Source organism: Lissotriton helveticus, chromosome 5_1, assembly GCF_964261635.1.
Source record: "Lissotriton helveticus chromosome 5_1, aLisHel1.1, whole genome shotgun sequence".
Classification (NCBI taxonomy): domain Eukaryota; kingdom Metazoa; phylum Chordata; class Amphibia; order Caudata; family Salamandridae; genus Lissotriton; species Lissotriton helveticus.
This window is the reverse complement of record NC_136065.1, coordinates 1,676,085,095-1,676,104,220: the sequence shown is the minus strand read 5'-3', so window position 1 is coordinate 1,676,104,220 and position 19,126 is coordinate 1,676,085,095. Positions and strand designations below refer to the sequence as shown.

General features: G+C 44.3%; 1 protein-coding gene across 1 annotated transcript in view; it reads left to right on the top strand.

Moving 5' to 3' along the window:
- Positions 1-19,126, top strand: part of CARMIL3 (capping protein regulator and myosin 1 linker 3) — a 1,019,681-nt gene that overhangs the window by 946,189 nt on the left and 54,366 nt on the right. Inside the window, exons 36-37 of the mRNA XM_078644900.1 lie at positions 103-192; positions 13,018-13,157. Of these exons, the coding sequence (XP_078501026.1) occupies positions 103-192; positions 13,018-13,157 (230 nt within the window). The remainder of the gene's footprint in view (positions 1-102; positions 193-13,017; positions 13,158-19,126) is intronic.

The window sequence follows — 19,126 nt, the reverse complement described above, 5'->3', positions numbered from 1 at the left end:
TGGACAGTTTGGGTACCTGACAGTAAAGTACCCTGAGAAGAGTTGAATAGTTGCAGATACTAAATATGGCAAGAAAGTAATGTAACATTTTTCTTTGAACAGGAAAAGGAAGCTGGAAGCCCCAGCCCCCACCTTCAACACTTAAACCAACTTTTTCCACCAGCAGAAGATCTGAAGTTGGTTGGCAAATAGGTAACTTTAGCTGAGTACATATTGAACTGTTAAACACTGGGCTTGTTTTGATTTGTTTGTAGTTGCATATTTGTATTTGCTTAATTACACATTTTCTTCTCTTGAAACCGCCTACTCTTGCCTACTCCTCCCTACCGTTTTTTCTTATCTGTATTGTTCTTCCGTCCATCTCATACCTATGTCATTTCCTACTCCCTTTTTTCATTTTTCGTCCTGTGTGTCGGCATATATGTTGGAGACATTGACATGACACCCTTCTGCAGAGAACATCATATGAAACGCTTGTGTACTCAAGGATATACCTGAATCCACAACACACAGCAGCCATATTTTGACATGCCATAGTCAAAGCTGAATTTTCCATATTTTGTTTTGCTGACTACCCGTGGTACTGTAATAATTTTCAGAGTGAGGGCAAAGTTTCATTTACAGACAACACATTTCCATTGAAATGGCCACAAAATTTGTGCAGACATACATTTTAGCTGATAAAACTATACTGTGTACAAACGATAATGTGTCGCCATTGGGTTTCAGTAAATATTTACGCATCACCAAGTGTATTGATTTGTTTTGATACTGTTAAAATCTTTGTTTCTGTCACACTTCAGAATTGCAGAAAGAATGTGCATCATTTGTGCTCTCCTAACTCCTTACATATTCTGAAATATGTGCACAGTTCATTTACAGGTATTTAAATTCTGTTGTATGTTAGAAAAAAATTACATCCTAGCCTTTCCTTACACACTTACTGTACCCAGTAAGATTGTTGCATAGTTCAGTCTACAAAATCTGCCAACGTTACAGTCACAGAAATAAAAGTACACACCAACTTCCTTTTTAGGTCTCGCCTCGCGACGCAGCACATGAGCTGCAAGATCTATTGTTGTACATTTTTGTTTGGATGGGGGACAGGAGATGTGCACGCGCCCGGACAGACGATGTACACGTGTACAGCTCGCGGCGTTTGTGCACAATACGTCCACAACGCACTTTCACTTTCCCCTCCCCCCATCGGCTTCAGATAGTCTCGCCTGGCTCCGCCTCCTTCCTGGAGGTGACTCACTTTCTTTGTGTGATGAGTGGCCGAGAAGTGGGAGAGCTTTGTGGAACTTTGCATGTGCGCTGGGAGGCAAGGCTCGATTCGGAACTTCTCCTCATCGACCTCTTGGCAGATGCCGGACGGTTAGACGCGTGTTGTGAGTCCTCCCGCGCACTCGCGCCCAGAGCACAATGTTGTGTGAACTCTCTCTCCTGCATGGCCCCGCCCCCACACAGAACAAAGGCACTTGTGGATTCTCAACCTCGCTCGGTCATGGACTATTCTCTCCGGTTTCACAGTCACTCCTGAGATCACTACTGCACACTGACCATGACATTTACTGCACTTCTCACTGATTAAAAATATCACTGCGCCGCTTTTTAACATGTCTAGAAGACCTCTCCAACGTCGCTGCCAGCCTCTCTTTGCCAATTAGACTCCTATTGCCGTATAAATACAGGTTCACTGGTGTAGCGCCCTCACTTCACCCATCTTTAACCTACATATTCACCGACAGTTGCTTCACATTTACTTCTCAACAACCGACACGTAACACACTGACACAATTACTCCTGGGTAACTGAAAGGCCACTTCAGTAACTCTGACTGAGAGCCGTACCCTAACCGAGTCACCGAAACCCCCCACACTCACTTTGACAGTCACTCTCAGGACTGCATCCCAACAATATACAGGTACATGGTCCATAAAACTGAGATTCAGTCTTACAACCAAAATCCATGCTAGTCTCTTGCACAAACCGTGACAGACTCACTGAAAGTCGCCAGAACTCACAGACACTCTGCCTTGAATTCTGACACATTCACAACTGCTTGTAAAACCCCTAAACTCAATAAAAGTAACTAAGTCCCTGCTGAAGGAATCACTCTGAAATTCTGTGACAAAAAAACGCCCCCAAACTACACCTTGACAAAAAAATACCTTCACGAAAAACACTAGATTAGTAACTAACACATTGCTTTCCTTGGGGATTTCCCACTTACCTCACCAGCACTTGAGCCTTCACATTTACTGACACACTCACAGACACAACCGCTGCCAAACTGTGAAACAACAATCGCACCAGTTGGTAGGAACAGTTAACTATTTTAATATTTAGTGTGCGTACATCTCCTGGAGCTTCCGAGGACTGTAACTAATGGCCTATCATCTCCGGATATACAGCGGTAAAGAGAAAGCGGACTCGCTGCCTGTCATGTTGCGTGTTAATCCCTTCCTGTTTTGGAATCAGAGGTCAAAGGGCAAGGGATGTCTGTTTTACCGCCCTTTGGATTTTGGTGCTAAAACATCAGGGTTCACGTGCGCTCAAAAATATCTAAGTGAAGCAGCCGCATCTAAATTTATTTCGGGTACCGGAATGCCCCACCGCCGTTTCCTGCATGTTTTTAGCTCCTCGACTCTTCGTTAATTTTTAGGTCTCGCCTAGTGAAAAGTGTTTCTTTTACCGAAGTTAGTTAATCAATTTACCGACTTCAGAAGGAAGAAAGGCTCAGATGGCCTTGTGGGATTCAAACATGTGACCTTCATATCACTGCATGTTTCAGTGGCGATAGTTTAACTCACTACCCTATCTGTAACCTAAAATAAATTCATTGTGCAAAGATGTAGTGAGCCAAAACATCAAAGAAGAACCAGCAGGAGTCTTGCTTTCAAGAGACCGTGATGGTGTATATGTAGCATGCTCTTTCCAGCTGCAATTCATTCATTGAACGGAGCATTGCAAAAATACCGCTCTGTGAGGGGTGAATAATTTGACAAAGCCAATAGGTCCTCTCAATATGAGAACTGTTGGGTTTGCCAAAGTTTCTTAGCCATGTTGCATCATGGCTAAAAGTAAGGAAAACAAGCATTTGCAATGCAATAGGTCTCGCATTTGCTAGAGTCTGATCTATTGGCATTATAAATGACAATGGCTTTTAATAATGTTTTTTGAAAACCTGCAAGCTGTGCGTAAGCACACACTTTGAGCTTCTAGTCATTGCTTATGTGAAGCAAGGCTGGCAGTAACCGCGCCTCTCTAACTGCCAGCTTGCAGGTTTTCAAAACATAAATAAAAGGCATTGTCATTTACAATAGCTCAAACCTTTGTAAATTCGAGACCTCTTGCATTGCAAATGCTTGTTAAAAGAGTAAGCAGCAATTTGTCAGAAGACACAAATGACATTTTGACCTCTTTCTTTGAATGCACAGAAAATTTGATAAGGGAAAAACAAAATTTAAAGCCATTATTATTACTCATTCATCTCCTGAACTTCAGCATGGTTATTGTAGGGGTTCTGTAGCACCCTAGCATCCTTTTTTTTTTTTTTTTTTTTAGCGCAACGGAGATTAGCATAGTTCATACAAAAATTAAGACAGTAAGGCAATGCAAATTTACATATAGGAGTTCATATCATAGTACAGATAGATACAAACTATATAGACCAATCCAGTAAAAGAAGAAAGAGAAAATAACATTTTCATAGGAATTAATAGGAAAATCACATTATTCTTTGCCAAATAGCATTACATTTGAGCAGTGATTGTATGACTCTGGCTTTAGCCAAGACCTTTTCCCTCTTGAAGATGGCAATCCTAATATCCACAGTACATCTAGACAATCCAAGAATATTGTGATTGTCCCTGACTACTTTTTAAACATTGGTAGAGTGGGTAGCACCAGAATAAAAATTACTTTCAGAACCCCCTCATCCAATTTTAGTATACACTTTCTCTTATTCTTTACACTTTATATCTTGCACTGCGACATCAGTCCCCCTCTTGGTATTCTAACAGCCTCTTAATTGAGAAGTAAGACCACGGAAGATCTGTCTGATCAGGGAAGGGCTTTCTTACAATCTGGGCCTTCCCTGTGAAAGACAAGTGGCACCCTTAATGGTGGTCTTAGAAGGAAACCCAAATGATGAAGGGCGGTTCCGTGTGGTGACTGATGGGCATCCTTACCTGACCACTATGTGGGTTGGTTGTATGGTTGACCTTATTTAGATTATACACGTGACATGGTGTTATAGTTCTCTGTTGGTTCATATCAGGCGTTCACTTCCTAGATGTTTTAGACCCTCTGATATTTTTGGTCGTTCAGTGTATGTATGGGGCATATCAGAGTTTGGTCTTTAAATCCCCTTTGACCCTAAAAAATTATTGTTGTTGTGTAATCATAATATCCAACCATTCTGAGGTACTACAAGCTGTTGGAGAGATCAAAGCCCTTGCAATAGTTAGCCTAGCTGTCACCAATATAATAGCGAGCAGTGCTCGTTGAATATGGTTGGGAGCAGCCTTATACCCCAGCATAATCTCCTGTATAGTGAAAATCAAATCTAAACCCAAGCGAGCTTTGCAGGCGTATCTAAAGTCCTGCCTAAATATAAGTAACAATGGGCAAGTAGCAAACATATGCACAATGTTTGCAGCGTGTAATCTGCACTAAGGACATTTTGTCTTGTTACTAAGGTGTCGACTGCCTAACTCCCCTCAGCTAGCTATTTTATCTGGGGTGTAGTATAGCATGTATATTGTCCGACACTACTGGAGCTTTAAATTAACTGAGCATACCACTTCTTTAAGCGTTGCAAGTGCATCAGTTACTCCTATAGGAGTGACATCCATTTCCAACATTCGGCTCCCGTTTGAGGCTAACTGTGCGCACAGGTCGATTCTATCCTGACACAAGTGTCGGTATGCTGTGCGGATTCCATGTTTCCGGGGTCTCTCTTGTAAATGTGTCAGTATATCATTTGCCGCTACAAATTTAACCCCTTGTGATCGCATGAAAAAAATCTCTGATTTTCAAGTACTTATAATAATATTGACGTGGGAGAGTACACATATTTTGTAGATAAGTTTTAAAGCCATTATTGTCATACAGTTGTCCCAGTCTTTCAACCTCCAACTTGGCCCATCCCTATGAGACACTATCATCAAAAATCCCGGTAAATAATGGGTAATCCCAAAGGGGGAACCTGTAATGAAAAATTGGAAGAGAATATCTAGCGAGAATTTCCCACCATATAGTAACCGCATCCCTAAGTGTTTTAAACCGGACTCGCTTGTAGTAGTTCGGATCTTGAGTCCATTAAAGAAACCTGCTGCTATCTTGACCCAGTAGTAGCTGGTGGCTGAAATCTTGACCCCCACTTCAAAGAAGACTATGTTGCCGGCCCAAAAAAGAAGTTCAAAAATATCAATTAAAATGTTTCTTAAAAAAGAAATTAGTAACTCTTAGGGGAATTGAACGGAATAGATGTAGGAATTTTGGCAGTATCGTCATCTTCATAATATTGCATCAACCAATTATACTTATAGGTAATTTATGCCAGCTTCTTAGTTTCTTATTAATATCCTGTAACAAGGTATCATTGTTCAGCCTCTATCTGAGATGTAACACGAATTCCAAAATAGGTCGCTTCAGAACATACCCCTGCTATTGGCCTATCTGGTTTAAACTGTACTATCACCTGTGTTTTACTGGGATTTAACTTGTACCCGGGAAAGGTAGATGGCGTATAGACTCCGGTGCAGAGAGCCTTCACTCTGAGTGACTGCCGTACCGCCTTCGTCCGATGAGCTAGGAAGGGCTAGGAGAACGAAGAAAAAGTACTTAAGAGCCCTCTACATAACTAAACCCACTTTCCTTTTCTAGGGGAAAGGAAAAAGAAGACAATAAGGAAGCACTTTACCGGTTATGATTTACCTGATGCTAGTGCTGATCGCAGGGATGCTACTGCGGGTCTGGAGTCTTACCCAGCAGGGTTTGATCGACTCAATGCGCTCCTCCATCGGCTGGTCCTCTCTGGCTCACACACCTGGCTGCGCTTTACTACTCAGAATGGCTCTGCTGAAATCCACAGTGCGGAAGGGAGGTCGTGCTGGACCGCACACAACAGCAGCAACTGATCCGACAGTGCTGGTGACCGCAGAAGATGAAAAACATTTTCCAGTCACAAAGGGCAATGCAACTCGACTGACTGCTTCTAGAGCCGGATGCCCTATCCTGAAGGTACTGCAGTCAGGTAAAGCTAACGAGTGATCAACACTGGCGGCTCTGTAAATATGCGGCAGGGAAAGGAGATGGTGGATGCATTTATGGAGGCAGTTTCTGATGTACCAGGGGGAATTCTAACAATGGTACCAACCACCAAACCAGCAATAAGTACTGAAAGTGCCACAAGTTGGGACTCTCTACAACTTAACTCTCGAAGCATTGTTGAAGAGTGCGAGAACTCTGGCTCCCCCTGGGAAGGGCTGGTTGAAGGAGTGATAAACCTACTACTATTAAATACTGCTGTTGGGGGCGAGCAGCTGAGTGGTGGGTTAAATGGGCAATCTGTGACAACGTTGGCTGTGCGGGCTTCAACCTCTCTGCCACCGGTCACTAGTCAAGGGGCTCAAGACAGCAAATCACTTCAAATAAGGGAGACTCACGTGACCAGCAGACTGACTTTGGGAATTTGCAGAGGAGAAGTGACACTGGCACTGGGGTGGCAGGACCAGGGGGTGCAGATATTCACGCTTCCCAACAGAAACGGTTTATTACCCCCCTCAACTATCATTAACGATATCTCAAGTTGTAGTATTTATGGTACTTCAGATACTAACAATGCTGATATAAAAGATCCTGCCCTCAAATCGACCTGCTCACTGCTCGGGAGGACGAAAAGCAATTCTAAGGCCAAAACTACAGGATGCCATAAAAAGGTAGTCGACAGACAAGGTTGTATATGGGACAGCAAGATTACAGTCAGCAAGCTGGGTACAACTAGCAGTCCACTTCATAAGTGGGTCACTGCAAAGGGGAAGTGAAACATCTGATATCAATACTCTCTGGCTCAGGTCTAGGGCCAGCTGTGGGCCATGACTCAACTTTCTCTCCTGAGACAGAACCAGTGATTAACAGTGGCCTGATGAAAGCAATGACTACCCCAACCTTTCCAATATTTGCTGCTTAGGTGGTTGAGGGTGAGCCAGCTATTTCAACTATTGCATCGGTGGAATCTTCTGCTGGGGCGATTCTTCAAGCATTGTAGGCCCAAAGAGAAGAACAAGTGCATTACAAGCAGGCCAGGGCGGATAGCTAAGTGAGCAAACAGTCTCTTGCAGAAGTAAATAACAAGGTAGTGGCACTTACAACAGATATCATGGACCTCCAGCAACGAGTTGAGGCTGTAAAAGATCACTCCACCAGGACTGCTAAAATCTCTGAAGCACAAGAGAACCAGCTTATCTTTCTGCAAGGGAAAATTAAGGACAATAATCTCTGGCTTTTTGGGGTACCAGAAGCTGAAGAGAGAACATTTGTAGTACAACTACTTCAAAAAGCCTTCCCTGCCTTGGCTGACTGGGATTGGGACTGCCAAATGCACTGCACACATAAATGACCATTAGTCCTCAACAAGCCTGCCGGGCGCTACCCCAGGCCAATTCTCATTTTGTTTAGGAACTTTCTTCTGAGGCAAGCTGTCTCCATTAAAGCTTGCCCTACGGCTCCTATTGGTCTGGGCTTGGACTCCGTCTTTTTCAGATCAGACTTTTGTAAGAACACTATGGACAGGTGATGAAAACTGCGCCAATTTATAGATCCATTAAAATCTGAAGGGGCACAGGTTTTTCTGCAGGAACCAGCCTGCTTAAAAGTTATTAAAGACGGGCAAACACAGCAGATATACACGGAGCACCATGCTCAGCAGATTTTGGCCAAATGGCATCAAGGAGCTAAATAATCTTTCCAATAAGATAAGCTATCAAGTGTACGACTAGAGGGAAATAATGAGGCATATATGAGACAGGGCTGGTAATGGGTAACAATATGTAACTCTAGCAATGCTTAATTACACTTATTTCTTATCTTTTGTTATATTAATTCTTACATTGACCTTCCTAAGTTCTCTCCTTTTTTCTCTTTTTCTCTTAGGCTCTTGGGTATTGGGTGGGCACTCTGGGTGCACTGGCTTTCGAAGGCTGTCTGGTGAGCGGCAGCAGTGAGGGGGGTGATTCTTTTCCATAGTCACAGGGTGGGATGTGGGTGGCATGGGGAGGGTGAGGGTGGGATTATGTGGAAAAAAAGCAAAGGGGATGCGAAAGATGAAGGGCAAAATGCTGCAAATAGGAACCAGCTTATGGGAGTTGATATAATAATGTGAGACAGTATCTAGAAGGTTAATGTAGATGAATTTATTTGTTTTTCAGGAAAATCATTAAAGTATGATCAATTCTTGAAATGTTATGGCCTTACTTAAGTGCTATGTTGGAATGTCTCTGGTCTTAATGCTGGCCGAAGGCATCAACTTGTGCAGGAGGAATTAAATATGTGTAAGCCTCACCTTTTTTTCTATCAGAAACTCATCTAGCTTATATGGATAGGGGATGGCTTACTCAGCTAAGATATCAAACAATAGTGGGTACATTGCAAAATGTTTTGATCAGAGGAACTACTATTTTAGCTAGCAAAATACTTATATATAAAACACACAGGGTGTTAGCAGATCCAAGAGGGAGATGGGTAATTGCTCAGCTGGAACTATATGGCATACAATATGTTCTAGTAACTGTTTATGGGTCTAATGTTGATGATCCTGAGGTTTCTAATTAATTAATGTTGATATTACTGAAAGGGCAAGGGGTTTTAATTATTATGGGCAATACTAACTACGTTATGAATGATTCTATTGAATTAACCAGCCGTCAAACGGTTATATGGATGCCAAAAGTACGTGCTTTGTCCTAGAACTAGCACGTCTGCATAATGTTAAAGATGTATGGAGAACTCTTCATCTAAATCTCGCGGGATATACATATTATTCATGCCCACTTAGACAATATTGTAGGATAGATATGGTATGGGCTAATGATATCACATTTAAGTCAGGTACAATTTGAGGTTTCCCAAAAAAAAACATCGGATCATACTCCTATCATGTTTAGTTTTCACAAGAGAGAAGCAAACCTGGGTGCTCCTTTTCATTCCCAAGTTATCTGCTGACAAATAACGAGTATATGGCACACATGGAGAAACTATTAGTAGAGTTTATTCACTTTAATCTAAACTCAACCACCTTTGGCTTCGTTTGGGATTCAATGAAGGCATATTGTAGGGGTATTGCACAACAATTTGTATTGCATGAGAATAAAGCCAGAGTACTATTAAAGCTACCTGTTTGAAGCTTGCTAACTTGTAAATCTGTCATGCTACAGCTGTGGGACAAAACGACCCCAGATAAACACAGATCTGTACTGATCTTATTGAAGCACGGACTTCATTTGGGCGGACTTTAAAGGAGAGGGTGGCTGTTTGTTATAACAAATACCGCTCTGCGCAGTTTGAATACGGTGAACAGGTGGGGAAGATACTTGCATGCAAATTGGCTGATGAAAAGACTAAAACGTCAATAAAAGCTATTGAGGATGCAGAGAATACACTCCATATTGAGCTCCATATGATACTTTAACAGTTCATAGTGTTTTGTGAAACTCTATATGCGCAATCAGATTTAATAAACACAGAATAATTCTCTCAATATCTAGGAAGAGCTGCACTCCCTCTCCTACAGGAAGATGCTATTGACCAGATTGCTACTGAAGTTTTACCATAGGAAATTCTTGTGGCCCCTCGGTGCTACCTTCAGGCAAAGCATCTGGAGAAGATTCAATTCCTATGGAGTTTTATAAAGCATTTAGAAGTACTATAGCACCATTGTTAGTTAAAGTTATACACAAGATTGGCGATACTGGGATAGAACCATCAACTTGGGGCACTACAAATATCGTATTTTTCCTAAAAAAAGGCAAAGTACCTGAAGAATGCGGATCGTATATTCCGATATCTATCCTATATATCTATCCTATATTCTTTGCTGGGGCAGCTGCGCGCTATAGAAGTCCGATTAACATTAACATTAACATATCTCTCATTAATGCTGACGCCAAAATATATGCCAAGGTTTTGGCTTACTGGTTAGCTCCTTTGATGCCAGGCCTGGTTTCAGGACAACAATATGGTTTTATAGTAGGTCGAGGTACTACGGCACATACTAACACTGCTATCATGGCTTTTGATTACGCCCAACAATCAGGTAGTAACTTAGGTATGAAACTCTTAGACACAGAAAAGGCGTTTGACCGCGTGGCTGGAGCTTGGAGCTGTCTGTGGTCAGCTCTGACTTCATTCGGAATTACGGGCCGATTTCTTACATGGATACCAGCGTTATATCATGCCGCAGGCTAAGCTGAGTTTTGCAGGTTTTCAATCTAGTTCTTTTCAAATATATAGAGGCATCAGTCAGGGGTGTCCTCTATCTCCACTTCTGTTGGCACTTTATATTGAGCCTTTCATACGGGTATTATTGGCTAATGAAAATATTTTACCCTTACGGTCGGGAATAAACGCCCTGAAAGTTACTGCGTGCGCAAATGATATCGCTGACTTTACAACGGACCCGGCTGCTTTCTTAGAAATAATCGCGAGCGTGGCAGAAATGTTTGGCTCCTTTTCCGGGCACCTTAGCATCCTTACTTACAGCGCCTGTGTTGGCTACAGGGTATGGTCGTTAATGATCCCACTTGTTCAGCTTGCTGTGACCAAAGAGAACATTTCTTTTACAGAAGGAGAATATATCTACGCTTTTCCTGAAAATGCAAACGCTGCTGTTATGTGCCTTGCAAGGTAAAATGTAGATCTGTTGTTACTTTTTTTATCAGGAATGTTCTCTTCGGCCCTAGGAGGATAAACCTGTTGGAAAATGTTTGCTGAAGCTATAATCAGCAAAACATCAAAAGAAGATTTCTGTTACGACTAAGGCCTGAAGAAACATGGATGATACCTGCAGACATTTCTGTTTTCTGTTCAAGGCCTGTCCTTGTGCACCCACGTGTTTAATATAAAATACTTTGTTGCATGTGGTCCCTTCCTTTTAATTTTATTTTCATCCTTTTAGCTTTCTAGCCCTTCATGATTCATAGGCACTGGGTATATGTCGGAACCACAAATTCACTAACCCCGTATGCCTAAACAAAGCGGTCTTATTAACGACCGCGTCTTAACAACGCATTCCTTTATCAGGCATGCCTTTACCATGTAATTTCGTGGTAAACGCATGAATGGTAAAGGGTTATGCATGTCAAAGGTCATGACCGTCCTCCCCACCGCCATAAGCTACAACCCACCCCTCTCCATGCCCTGAGGTCCAAAAAACCCTACCCCATCCCAAACCCCATGCTGTCCCCTCCCCCTGCCCTGAGGCCTAAAATGCTTTCGCTTAACCCTGTCCCTTGACCAGACCCAGCCCAGCCCTAAAAACTGCCCCTCCCTCTCTTAAGCCCTAAAAACTACCCCGACTACCCATTCCCCTCCCCTGAGGCCTAATACCTGAATCCCTAATTAAAAAAACGGCACCAACCCTCCCCCAGCCCTAAAAACTACTCTGACCCCCAGCCTTAAACTACCCTTGACCCCCCAGCCCTAAAAACGAGCCCGAACCCCAGCCCTGAAAACTACCTCCAGCACCCCAAGCCCTGAAGACTTGCCCCGAAACCCCCCAGCCCAGAAAACTACCCCGATGCACCTCTCAGCCCACAAAACTTCCCCCGACCTACCCCAGCCCACAAAACATCCCCGACTCACCCTCCAGCCCTCAGAACAACCCCCAACCCAGCCCACAAAACTACCCATGACCACCAAAGCCCACAAAGGTACCCCAACCTACAAAACTACCCCGACCCACCCCAGCCCAAAAAACTACCCCAGCCCACCCCACTGCCAACAAAACTACCCCCAAACCATCCCCAGCCTACCCACAAATCAACCCCGACTAACCCCACAGCCCACAAAAGTACCCCGACCTCCAGCACACAAAACTATCCCTGAACCCCAGCCCACAAAAGTACCTCGACCCACCCCCAACCCACAAAACTACCCGATCCCCCAGTCCTCAAAACTACCCCAACCCCACTTACCTCTCCGCGGATCTCTCCCTGTGAGATCTTCCTGCTTCCGTCCAATGCAGTCAGCTGCTAGACCGCGCATTGCCTTAACCACGCACATACGTGGTTAAGGTAAGCGTGGTTTAGCTTGCGGAGTCGGAACACTGGTGGTTTAGACCACGGTGTTCCGACTGTTCCCCATAGGCGCTCTCTCTCTTGCTAATTTGTGATTGCTCATACAGTTTCATTTCATGAACCCCCATCAGCTACTACAGTGGAATTGGAAATAGTGCTTGCTGCTATAGTCAATTACTGGTGCCAGATGATGTCACCTAAAGATTGTTACCGCCATCCGACTGCTTCTCTTTGTTTTTCTTTCTGCTGGCACTGGTATATGTGTCCTATTTTGTCGCAGCTTCGGTATGGGTCCTGAAATCAGGTTGGAACCTATGTCACTGGCAGCAGAACGCCTTCTATAGACTATGGTTGCGTCCATTCTTGGAATGTGTGTAGCCACGAGATCATCTAGTGCCAGACATTCGCTACTGTATCAAAAGTTTGGTCCGAATCTAGTCCATTACCTGGAAACTGTTCTCATATGTTATCTGCAGGACATGAATAATGCATCTCAAATAATGTTACTGAAGGTAAATAAATGGTTCTTTGAGTTTTCTATCGCTCCCAAGCTGTCACTTATTTTCATCCACCACACTCTGGCTCTTCTCCAGATCTTGTTGTGCATACAATCCAATTCAATTGTCAGCCGTTTCTCCTGACCTAGAATTTGACTATTTTTTAATCCCACAGCTTTAGCGATATCTTGCCAACTCTCACATATTTGATCTTTCAGTTGAGGAGGTGAGCCGTGATCAAGGTGGAGGGAAGGAGATGGCAGAGAGACGACTACAAGGAGACGTAGGAGAGAAAGGAAAAGATGAGGATGACAAGCATGCCATAATCTTGCCAAGCCCGGGGTCTGGGAGTTTAAAGGTAAACTAGCCGTCAGTTAGTATGATTGTCTGTATGTGCTTAATGAAGCTCTTATGCAACTTTTCATTCAATCAATGCACTTCAGTGTAAATAGACCAGCTTACAAACTTAGAAGAACAAAAACATCCAGGATCTAAGGGAGATTGTGAAGACTTAGGAAAGAAAACATGTATGAAGATGCTTGTAGTGCTTCACAGTGGACCTTCTCTGCATTAGGAACACTGTTATAACAATAGGAGAACAGGAAACAATACAATTGGGTTGAGGTTGAAGCAGCAAATGATTCTTCTATTTGTTCTTCAAACCTCCCGGTAACTATGATGCTCCTCAAGATAGGCGATGCTTTAAGATGGAGATAATGTAACCACATTTATTAGATTTAAATTTTACTTTATCAATTTATGTGAACTCGAAGTGAACAAGTGTATAGAACAAAACAGGGCAAATAAAAATCCATATTGAGAAAATAAAAAAAAGATTAGAGACATGAAATATAGAAACTCCAATTCATTGAAAAAGCAGATATTCTGTGTAAACAAAATCACCATTCACCTGATAATTGTACTGACAGGAGAACAAGATGGAGACACTAAAATCTAATATCAGGCCGCCAAAGCCTATTATGAAAATAATTCTAGATGATCAAGAGAAATCCGGTTCATTACCATCTGCAGTTCACCTCGTGAATGTGTCAGATGTACAGCATCAGTTCTGGCACATTGAAAACAGTTTTTGAAATAAACTGCAGAAAGTAAAATCTGAAAAAAATCACAGAATGTATGATTCAAGATATAGTTTAAAATATTAACACTAAGAAGCACTTATTTTTGAATAGCAGTAGGAGTTTTGCTAAATCTCCTGAATTTCAAAGGCATCTGGGACAATTCATATTTCTTTTGGACACTCCTACTTGCATATTCCTTACCTGTACAATAACCCCAGTACCCAGACTGGATCCGGAACACTTCAAAACTTTCAGGTCGCCAGCCGGGGGCGCTGGTTGTGGTAGGCACCAGAAGTGACATCAGGCATCATCACAGAGGCCATAAGCCGCTCCCCCAGCACAGCGACGTCACTTCCCTTTTTTTGGTGCCTTCAATACAGATTTGGAGCTTAATTCTCTATAAGGAGTTCTTCACAGAAATATTCCACAGCAGTACAATGTCTAGTCCCTGGAGATCAGGGTTCTAATGCCATGATTATGAGTGACAGATTATGAAAGAGCTCATTTCAAATGGTCAGAATGCCTCTTGCCATACCAGAAAATTCAGGGCTTGCCACTACAGATTCTGTGGATCGGGCCATGGGACTTATTTCACCATTCGTTGGCATGCTTGGCTGCGCACGTCCATCTTTTCTGTGACTGTTCAGGCAAATCTTATGGAGCTTCCTTTTGGTGGGGTTCAACTTTTAGGTAATAAAGCTGGTTCAGCTTCGGAACATTTTAAATCCAGCAAAGCCACTCACTGCACACTGCATTGACTTGCAGCTCCTGCCTCTGTCCAAAGACTACAGTCGCTTTTGTGTCTTCTCGAGAAACTCTTCCTTTCATCTCAACAAGAGCAACTGCAACTCAGGAAATACAGAGGGAGAAACCAGAAAGGGGCTGTGAATCTGCCTAGCAGCCCTCCTCTTCCTCCTCCTCCAATCCTGTGCCAGCAGGAAAGCAGGTCTAGTTTGCTCACCCAAGTTCACACAAAATCCCAAGCTCTTCTCCTGAAAGGAGCGGTGGAGTCAGTGCCAGAGCAGGAAGGGTTCTAGGGATATTACACGTGTTACTTCCTGGTGCCCAAGAAGGACTGCAACCTGCATCTTATCCTGGACCTCAAGGACCTAAACTTCTTACTCAGAAAGGAAAAGTTGAAGATGTTGACCCTACTTTCAAGTTCTACTGGCATTGATGCTTGGAGACCTGACCCTCTTACCCATAGACTGTTTGCCTTTTTCCGTCCATCTTGTGCTGAATTTGTTTCATTTGGCCTTCGGACTCTGCACTGTACCATTTGCTAACCAGTGCTTGTGCTCACTCCCCTATAATATGGTTAAACAAGCTTACACCCAATTTGCACATTTAATTTAATTATAAGTCCCTAATAAAGGGGTACAATATGTACCCAGAGCCTGTAAATTAAATGCTACTAGTGGGCCTGCGGTACAAAAGGGGGTGGTGATGGACGGAGCATCTAAACCAATTAAACACTCACACCCAGTCAACAGATCTGGGTGGCAGAGTGGGCTAAAGAACGGTGATGGATTAAACCCAGATCTGTTGACTGGGTGTGAGTGTTTGATTGGTTCAGATGCTCCGTCCATCACCACCCCCTTTTGTACCACTTTGTTCGCCATAAGTTGGCAGGGTGTGCTCAGAAGTGAGTCCCTTGCTCACTTTGCCACTGGATTCAAGCAAGCCGGGCTGAAGACGGCTGAAATGACAGAAACCGGTCCTCGGAAGCTTGTTTCCGGTCCAGGGAAGGCATGGCTTGGCGGTTCGGGCTGGACTATTCCCATGAGGCACAGGGTCAGGCTGATTTGCATATGGCCATGTCTGAACTGGGGTGGCAGAGTGGGCTAAAGAACGGTGATGGATTAAACCTAGATCTGTTGACTGGGTGTGAGTGTTTGATTGGTTCAGATGCTCCGTCCATCCCCACCCCCATTTGTACCACGAGTGGGCCTGCAGCACTTATTGTGTCAACCACTTAAGTAGCACCTTAAAACATGTCTCAGGCCTGCCCTTGCAGCCTGAAGGCAGGTTTACACTGCCATGTCAACTTGATATTAACGCCCCCTTGCCAGGCCTTAAACTCCATTTTTATCACATTTAGGTCACAGCAAAGGTATGCCCTATGTAGCACACAGGACAAGCGGCTGTGTACTTAAAAGGTTAGACATGTGCTTTTAAGTTTTACATGTCCTTTTACTAAAAAGCTCCTAAATAAGTGTTCACTACTGTGAGGGCTACCCCTCCCATAGTATAATATTGGGGATTCCTTATTAGATTTAAATAATAATCATCATTTCCAATTGGGAGGAGTTAGTTATGTAAAGTCTAGGAAAATAGGATCTGCTTTCATGGTTATCATTCTGTTTTCTGACTAGTCTGACTGTGATCCTGCTAGTCAGGACCTCAGTCACTGTGCTCTCTCCCTACATTAGACTACGGTAAGTACTTTGGCACCTTCCAAATTGGCTACCTGTGTACCCTGCTAAGTCCCTAGTATATGGTACTAAGGTACATAGGGCATAGGTACACCAGGGGTCTCCCATGGGCTGCAGCATGTATTATGTCACCCACGAGAGACCATTCAAACTGTGACTACAAGCCTGCCATTGCAGCCTGTGTGAGCTGGTGCTAGTACCAGTCACAACAGATGTATGTTTCCTTATATCTGAGGTCACTGCACTTAAAAACTATAAGACACTCCTATACCAGATCTTTCAATCCTGAAGGCTGGGTATTAGGTGATAACTGTAAGGGTGCCCTGCATGAGCAGGACACCCCCTAAACACCCAGGAGACGATTCTCCAGGCTTTGTAAGTGTGGTGACATAGAGTGGACATCAAGTCAATTACGAGATGTCTAACTATATATTGTCTGTACCAAAACCTGTCATGCTTGGTATCAAACATGTTGGAATCCTATGCCAATGCTGATTCCATTGTTAGATGTAGGATCCCATTTACTGAGGGGCTCCCCTAGGGAGCCCCACTGTATTCCCGGTACCTGCATTTCATGGTCTAACAGCAAGCTAGTGGTGCTGCCAACCACAGAAATTATTCTGCCCTCCTGCTGAGGAGCTGAGCTCGAGCAGGGGAAGGTGTGTTTCCAGTCACAGGGAGGTGTGACCACCTCCCAGACAGGACTTAGTGTATTGGGCTGGGGTGGGGTAGCTTGCCAGTACTACCAGCCTGCTTTGAAGGGCACATTTGGTGCCCTCCTTGCATGCTCCAGTTGAAACCACTTCATGGAGCAGTTGGCTCCCCTCTGGCAAAAAACTGGACGAAGGAGTATCCTCCCATCTGTCCAGCCCGCCCTCTGGGAGGGACCCCTTCATCATCCCAACGCTTTCCTTAGGGTACGTAAGGGCTTACCTGGGGGTGGCTCTTCATATTCATCGTGGGACAAAATTCAGATCCAAAACCACTTCCACTTCCACTTCAACCGTCTGGGCACCTTGGACTTCGTCTGGAACCGAGACTGCAACAAAGAAGACTGCTGCTGCTCCTGGTCTCGTCGTCCTGACAGTCTTCAACGTTGTCTGTGCCTGTGCTTCATCCAGGTTCTTTTCCAGGTCTGTGGGCCTCAAAGACACTCAAAGTAATCTCCCTTGGAGTGAAGAAGAAGATGAGGTCCCATGAACTCCGAAAGGCTCAGCACACAGGGGGTGGTTCTGCAACTCCCTCAAGGGCTGCACTGTCTTCTTACCAAGTTTGAGGCCAGTATCCCTATTTGGAACGGCTGGAACAGATCCCTTTGCACCACGTTGACTTGCCATTGCCATGGCTTGTTTACTGTCCTCCAGAGATCTTCTGGCTACAAGAAGCTCCTGCCTCCAGCATCTCTTGTTACCAAGATCTTCTTCCTCTCCGCATCCTCTGCACCGCGGGCATGCATCCCTGGTGAGCTGCTCGTGGTCCTCTTGATACTCCTATGCCTTCGACCTGTGGTTTCTCTTGTGGTTCTTCCTAGGTTTCAGTGGGCTCCATTGCTTGCTCGGGTCTGGTCTGCATTTGGTGAGTCCCCTGGATCTTACTGGTCATGACCCTGCACCTTCTTCGTTTTCCAGGTTTGTTGCTGCTGCCAAGGCTTGTTGGCACTCCCATCGGACACTGACCCCCTGGTTCATGGCTTCTAACATGGAACAGCTTTTGAACTGCTCCTGGTCTTCCACAGTGTCCCCTGGTCCTCATATCTGCAGCAACAAGGTTACCATCAACTCTCCTGCATCTTCCGTCACTGGTGGTCATTGGTATCCCGTGCCTCCTGATCACTCCTGAGTGGCATAGACTCTGTCCCCTCTGCTTGCAGGTACTTCTCTTCCAGAATCCATCCTTAAATTTCAATGGACTTTTTCACCTTTTTTGCCAGCGACATCTTCACTGAAATCCTCTATTGTGGTCTACGCCAGTTTCTGATGTCAATTCGCATTCATGCACCCAGCTCCCATGGCGGAGGTATCCTGGTTCCTGGGGTATCCACGGGTGGGGTGACTCTCTAACCTTCCATTGAACACAGGGTTTCTTCAGGTTCTGCTGTGAAGGTTCCTTCTTTTTCAAAACTGTAACTGCAACTTCCCTATTGACTTGCATTGAGTAAAGGACTGTGTTTCCATTCTGCAAATATCCTCTGTGGGGATCCTGGGTACTTACCTAGGGTGATCCTTTGGGTCCCCAGCTCTTCTGAGTCTTCTGGGTCAAGTCTCAACTTCGGCCACAGTTCGCATTCCACTTCATCAGTGTATGGTCTGGTCTCCCCCTGGAGACTACTGTGTATTTGTGCTTACTTACCTGTTTCCTTTTAGAATATTGAGTGTATTGTATCTGATAGAGACTTCTTTCTGCAGATTCCCTACCTTTGAATTTCCCAGGCCTCAGGCTGGATCTGGTAACTTTTCCTTGCGTGCTGCGTCTTTTGGCTCCATTCGGCTCCACGTGACGTTGCCGGCTTCGTTAGCATCGGTTATAATATTGCGTTACCTATTTAGGTGCCACCCAGGCATGCGGACGTCAGTTCTTTTCTTTCCCAGCCAGTTAAGCGCTGATCCGGGAAGAGCTACCCTCTGTCGCTATTTGACAGGCTTTTTCTCAACTTTTTGTCGACAGGATTTAACCCGTGCTGGGCCTGTCCCCACACCTTGTCGGTCACCAATCCTCACCTCATCTTCCTCTGGTGTCTCGAACGCAACCATGATTCCACGCAGTCGGCTCCGGTCATGGCGCCGGTGGGTCCTCAGAGATCCAATCTGGGT